At 45.7% G+C, this 6,982-nt stretch overlaps 1 protein-coding gene across 1 annotated transcript; it reads right to left on the minus strand.

The window, feature by feature from the left end:
• Positions 1 to 4,196: 4,196 nt before the first annotated feature.
• TMEM174 (transmembrane protein 174) lies at positions 4,197 to 6,095 on the minus strand. The gene is made up of 2 exons (XM_009971105.2): positions 5,431 to 6,095; positions 4,197 to 4,456 (listed from the first exon to the last, which is right to left on the minus strand). The coding sequence occupies exons 1-2, from the start codon at positions 6,075 to 6,077 to the stop codon at positions 4,354 to 4,356; spliced, it is 750 nt and encodes a 249-aa protein (XP_009969407.2). The 5' UTR covers positions 6,078 to 6,095; the 3' UTR covers positions 4,197 to 4,353.
• Positions 6,096 to 6,982: the final 887 nt, after the last annotated feature.

Raw genomic sequence — 6,982 nt, forward strand, 5'->3', positions numbered from 1 at the left:
CTTTCACCACAGGTATTTTTTGCCTTAAGCAAGCCAACTCTCAGTTGTGTGGGAGCTCAGGGTACTTTTTAATGGCATCTTTATTATTCTTAGGAAGGGAGAAAAGCTCCAGCTCTCCTGGTTCAAAAGCCAGGCAGCATACCACAAGGTAGGAGGTTAAAACTCTGCATCCTTGCCACCTGCCAAGGCAGGGGGGACACACGATCGTGTTAACGCCGTCCAATTCCAATCCAGTGGGGTGGGGAGTGTGGGGGGGTTCCGGACAGCGCCTGCGATCTGCCGCGCCGCGATACGCGGAGACGGGCAACGGCACAGCAGCTCCGCGGCCCGGGGCTGCACCTGGCCGGCCCCGGCCCTCGACCCTGCCCCGGTCCCGGTCCCGGCCCTCGCCCCCGGCCCCGGCTCCGGCCTCGGCCCCGCCCCCCGATCCGGCCCCGCCCCCGCCCGCCCCCTGGCCCCGCCCCTGGCCCGCCGCCAGCCTCTCCGGGGCTCTGCGGCGCCCCCTGGCGGCGGCGGGGGCCGCCGCTCCGGCCACGCTGGGGGCGAGCCCGGGGCGGGGGGAGCGGCGCGTCCCTCGGGATCGGGATTCGGGCCGCGCGCGGAACCGCGGGCATCCGCGGGGACCCCGTGCCAGGGCCCGGGGCCTGCGTCGCCAGGGGCCCTCAGGGAAGGAATGAGCCCTACTTATAGGCTTATTTTTATCCCGAGATCCCAGTTTCCTAAATCCCGATTCGGTTTAAAAATAGCTCTCTGAAGGATTTCAGCTCTACCGCGTTTGAACACCCGCTCGTAGGGGCTCTCTGCCCGGGGGTGTCCCTGCACAGCGGGGTCAGCGGCAGAAACAGGCACCTCTGGTGAAATTAGGCTCTTGTGAGAAAGTGCTACAAAACCGACGGAAAACAAACCTCGACTCCTACATTCCTGTACTACCTCATAGAGATGGCAGCACTGACGTTAGAAAGCAGACTTCCGATTCAGATTTCGTCTGAGAAGAAATTGGCACCCTGCACCTGTGTTTGGCATGGAGCACTTAGTGTCTTGAAAGCTCCTCGCTCTTAAAGTAGCTCTGTGCAGAACTTTTACTGCAACGAGCAGATGATGCCCAGCTTCAAATCAATAGACATATCTCTACCAATTCCATATATTAACCAGCTTATGGTTGAAATCTCATAAACGGAGTCATATCAGGAAAAATTCCAATAACCTATTCAGTAGCTGAATACTCACATGCAACATTCTGTCACTATGGCTAGAATTCAAGATGCATCTACCTATAATAAAGCATCATTCTGCAGGTCTGCGGTAGCATTGCAGGCAATGCAGGAGAAAAAAGTTCTAACTTTGCTTAAAGAGTGCTAGTTTAAGTGAAAAGTGGATTGAACAAAATCTCAAATACAATCTTCTAGGTGCTCTGAGGAGTCAAATCAGTATAATCTAGCAGAGCTGTGTCAATTCACCTTGGTTGAAGGTCTGGCCAAATAGGTTTGTTCTTTCACTCATCATAGGGCAGAAAGAAATCATGATGGTGAGAGGTGAATTAATGTGAAGGTTATATTACTGAGAACATAGTAACAAAAGCAAACAAACCCTAAACATAAAAACATTGTTAAAATAGGAAAAATTATGAAAGTAGAAGGAAGAGGAGGAAGAAAATCCTTCATAGAATGTTGCTCTGTTTTTAAAAACAATAATCAGCAATCAGTACACCAAGGAAATATCATCCGACTGAAGCTTCTCAAATATCTGTGCAGCATGAAAAGGCTCCTGTGGAATTCATGAAGAACTCATCTGATCATTTTAATACATAGTTATTTAAATTTCTTTATTCAGCCTTCTCTCCAAAAAGAAGTCCAGGGCTGTTTCAGTAAACTTAGTGTCCACACAGGTAAATTTTAAAACCGATATGGAGTCCACAGTGGAACCTTCTGGATTTCTCATATTTTATCTTACAGTATGATTTAATGTCATAAAAATAAAGGTATGATTAACTATTGAAACATGTTTATGCCACATATTTGGGGAAAAAAAAAAAAAAAAAAGAAGACCAGCAGCAAAAGTCTGTAGTTTCCGACTGAAGGAATTTTCCAGTTGTGGGGGAGGGAGATCAGGTAGAAATTTTGACCCTGGTCCTGCAATTGGATCCATCAAGCCTGACCTCTGTGCTTCTGCAGTGCGTGCTGGAGTCAGCAGAACTACGTGCTAAGTGCAGGGATCTGTCCATGTGGAACTAACTGGGGATTTGGGACCTTTCAGTTTCCTGTTACAGAAGGAGGACGAGTAACTGTAAAATTTACCATGTAAATTCTGGAAGGGGAGCAAGAGATTTCCATAAGAGAAACTTGCATTTATTCTTAGACCTTCTGTTCTCTCACTCAATCCCATAGAGATCATGCTGAACACAAAATGCCTGCCTTTCTCCAGCTACACATGCCTACCTGCTAACACCAGGCCATTGCTGCTGAAAATCAGCATGCCCCGTATTTATCTAGTGAGAAAAACCTTAAACGTAGTTTGTAGTCACTGTCCAGTAGCTGCTGCTGCAGTTGTTAATCAAGCTTTGAGTTGGTTTAAATGTTGTGTCCCAAATATGACCTCTGTCAGTGTCATGGACATCACTGTGGAGCACAGTGGTAGTCTAGTGCCACTCCACAAATTCTTTATTTCTTGGCACTCTTTAAGGACACAGGACAGTGATGTCAGTGTGCACCTGCAGCTCCATGCGACTGGACAAGGTTCTGAATGCACCTCTCCATCCAGAACTACATCTGGTTGAGTGAAGCTGCATGGACACTCAGTGACTTCCAGCTGTCGAGTACATCCCATACCACCTCACCTGGGCTCAACACCAGGCTTCCCCAGCCCTCGAGAATGAGATCCATCACAGATTGATGACAACTGGCAGGAGCTGAGATGTCTGTGTTGGCAAGTAAGAGAAAGTTCAGGCATTCTGTAGTGGACACCTGCTTTTAGCTGTGTTATTCCAGGCCGGGAGACTGACCCACAGGCACACCAACAGCACACCACTTGGTTACGTTGAACAGTGACAATTACCCTCTAGATTGTTTTGCGTGGTGCCTGTTCCAGCAAGGGTGGGCTGAGAACAGGTTTGGATTAGCAAAACTGATGGGATCCTTTATGGGGAGATATTGTCTTGTTCAACTATGTCAGGGCACTTCTAGGCACACTCAGAAGCAGAATGTGAGGCACAGGTGAAAATACAATATAAAAATAAAAGGACTCAGGGCATTCTCATTGCTCTGGAGTTCAGCTCCTGATTTTGGGGACCTGCATTCTGGATTGCAAGATTTTGGAGTTATGCACCTCATCCTTTGTTAGATATGGCTGTAAATCCAATTGCCAATACAATGCCTGGAACCATGTTGATCTTGAAAGTCAGACTAGAAAGTTCACTGTAGCCCATAGTTGCCTGGATGCTCTGGGGGGAAGTACAGCATGAGTTGTGTGCCTAGGACCTATGCTCAAACAAGAAGGGACCTCAGGAGGGGTTCCACTACAGGTCTCTCATAGGGTGAGGGTACAGCAGGGAGAAGCTATGATTGTTAAAGCCTTTAAAACTCAAGGCTTCAGAAAGGTGCCATTTTCTTTAGGGACATTACCCTAGTAGATGTTAAGACACCTGGTGGGAGACAGTGCTTTGCATCCCATCAGGTGGGGAAGGGAACTGAATTTGATGTATGCAGGGTCTCTTAGGTGTCTGTGTGAAAATGGATGGAGGACACTATTTGTATTTTCTCTGTCCTGGAACTCTGGTTCAAGCAAGGTGCTCCAAAAATGCCTACAGGATGGGGTTGTATAGGTGAACCAAACAAAGGAAGTCTAATCTGTAGACTGGACTTATTAACAAGTGAGCTAGTCTAAGGAATCAGACAGTATTAAGACATACTGGCACTTCCATGGATCAGACACCTGAGCACTTTTGAAGTTTCCCAAGCAATCAAAAAGGGAAAATATATCAAGAATAAATCAAGTGTTTACTAATGATGCCGAATGTCTAGGAGCAATCACGACCTTCCACAAACATCTTGTGCATTCACAGTTCACACTGGTTTCAGCAAGTCTGAAAATCAGACTTCTTCTTGGGGAACCTTAATATTGATTTAGGTCTTTGAGTTTAATAGTTTTGCTATTAAATAATTAATATCTCTGCTGTTAAACTGCATAGCAAAGGGCTAATTAATTTTGAGGGAGACAAAGAAGGGATTGGTTAAATATTGGTGTGTATTAACACCATGATCTTGCTCATACTTGCTTATCATGTAAGTATTTAAAGAAAAGATTCTTGGGGGTTGAAAGCTGGTGTCTCTAAATTGTCATCTGTCATCTATGATTACTTTAGGAAGACAGTGGGTATATTTCCTCGTAACGTGGAGGTAACAAGCCATCACAGGTGTAGTCTTCCAGCAGTTCTTCTGGCTCATCAGAACTGTCCTCTGACCTGAAAACAGGAAGAAGAGCAGGTGCAAAAGGAATTTAACAAACACAAAGCATGCAAGTAACCTCAGTGCTGCATCCTGTCATCCTTATCTGGGCAAAGCACTTCCTGACTTCTTGAGAAAAGGTTACAAGATGAAGTTATGAAGTTTTATTGTGAATCAACCATTTTCTGTGTTCTTTTCATGAAGTATGAAAGTGTCAGGAGGTGACCTTTGCTTTCATGCTTCCTATGCCTGTCACACATGTTGCTGAGGATGAAGGGTCAGCAGTTTTTCAAACAGACTTTGATAAATGAACTAAAAGTGACTTGTGTTCTAGGAAGCATATAATTCTGAGTAATTCCTATAATTAGAACATTTTTCCTTAGAGTAAAGAACTATGTAAAATTATTTTGTGTCCGATTAAAGTAGTTTAATAGTGCTCTGTAATATCAGCAATCTTGTTTATGTCCCAAAACTAGGGAAAAAGTAAGGGCTGGAAGGTTGCTATGGTGGGAGAGCCGCGTGTTGTGACCAGGCGTAATCAGGAGGGAGAGCATTAGGTACCAAACTGATTCTTGCATTGTTCTAAAAATGCTGTTTGTGCCCTGACTCATGTGTTGCAATTGTGTTTGAGTGGAAGCCTCTGGCTGTACATATAATGACCTTCTGGTCAACAGTCTAAAGGTAGTAAGATAAGCATAAAAATACACATGGTCAGGAGCATAGATACTAACATTTTCAAAAATAGCAAGAGATTTTGTACGCTGAAAATTGGAAGGGATTCATAAGTGAATATAATTTGGATAAAAATACTTTCCAGGAAAAGTGTGTCTCCACAGTCTTTACTCAAGAAATATTCCTAACAAAGAGAAGAAATATACTTGAAGAATAATGACACCATGGCCTAGCTTTTGTTTCCTTTGAGACCATACATAGCACTTAAAATACCCAGAAGCCTGTGTCCAGACACACTAGGGCACTTCAGGAGATGTACCTCTGATTCCTGGTATTCTCTGCAGGGTAAGTAGCATAGTTCTCGTCTTCAGTAAAAGCCGGGTTATCCAGCGGGTAGGCAGGGCAGAAGCGAGCAGAGCTGGGGGTGTGAATCGGTGAGGCACTGGAGGAGACAGCACCGCAGCAGCTGAGCACCGGGTGAAGGTAGCCAGGAGTCACAGCGACGCCTTCCTGGGCTGGGTACGGCGGAGGGATGTACTGTACCACTGTGGCGCCATGAAAAGTGATAGGCTGGTTAATGCCGGTAAAGACAAAGGATTGTCCGCTTGTAGTCTGGTCGAGGTCTGACATATTTTCCTCTCTTTCTTTACAGGACTTGCATGTAAGCATGTTAAATTTACAAACAGCAATCAGAATAAAAGTCACCCCAACAGACAGCAGAATAGGCCCTAGTAACTGCGTCCACTCCAGGTGAGTAATGCCATCGTATTTTATCCATCCCATCACGGTGAAAGTGATCCCCACCAGTCCCAAAAACACACCTGAAAAAAGCAAAGTGGCGCCGGCTTTATCTCCATCTGACACCAGGACATCGGATCTGTTTGGCTGATAAGGAGTGACAGAAAAGACATTCAAGGAGAAATCTTCGACACTGTTGTTGTTCTGCTCCATCACTGAGTATAACATATCTTCAGCCTCAAGAGAAAGGGGGCTTGTGAGGGACTCAGCAGAGCATTTAAAGTCAAAGGTTCAGGTTAGTTATACAAGAACTTTGTGTGTGTATGGTTAACAGAGTCCATCATGTGAAAGAATAAACTTTGCTTAGAAGAATAAAGGTCTGGGAAGTGAAGCCTGAAGTGATCACTAAAGACTTCTTGAATTACCACCATCACTTCCGAAATTGCTTCACCCTTGCATGGCTGCTTATCTCTTTGTTTATCCTCCTCTATAATTTGGCACCCACAGAGACTTCCTTGCTATGCCCCTGCCAGATGGGAGAGAAAGGAAGCTGCAGCCACCGCAGCTTTTCCTAGCCCCCCTGCCAGCTGATGCATCCAACATATGGACAGCATACGTTTAGTCAACAGCAGCAGGACAACTTGCTCCCCTTGGGCCACCACTCCAGCAACCCAGAGCTCCAGGAGAGTGTGTGGCCACTGCTGGGAGTCCTTTGTAGTGCTCTGAAGCGTGGCATTTATAGCCACGCTTGGACCTCTGTAGCAGCTCATTCTGCAGTCCAGAGCTTCTGTGGTTTAAAAAAATATCAAAGTAGGCTTTCTGATATTTTGCCAAGGGGGAGCAGTGAGTGGGTGGGAGAGTAAGCAACAGGGCGGTGAGCGCTGAACAGCCTGGGAGAGCTGGTGGTTATGGCAGAAAAGTTATTTCAAGCCAGTCAAAGCTTTCCAGCTGTTTGAAGGTAGCATAATTGCTGTGTAATTTCCCCTTAATTGTGGACATTTTTTGTTGTGGGATCTCCACCCCTTTCTCAAAGTTTATACTGAATAAAGCCCACATACCCTGAATAGGGCACCACTGCAGGAATGAGAAAGCATCTCCTGTGATGTTAAACCTGGTAAAGTGATGGATCTTAT

This window comes from Tyto alba, unplaced genomic scaffold (genome assembly GCF_018691265.1).
Source record: "Tyto alba isolate M040663 unplaced genomic scaffold, T.alba_DEE_v4.0 Super-Scaffold_42, whole genome shotgun sequence".
Lineage (NCBI taxonomy): Eukaryota > Metazoa > Chordata > Aves > Strigiformes > Tytonidae > Tyto > Tyto alba.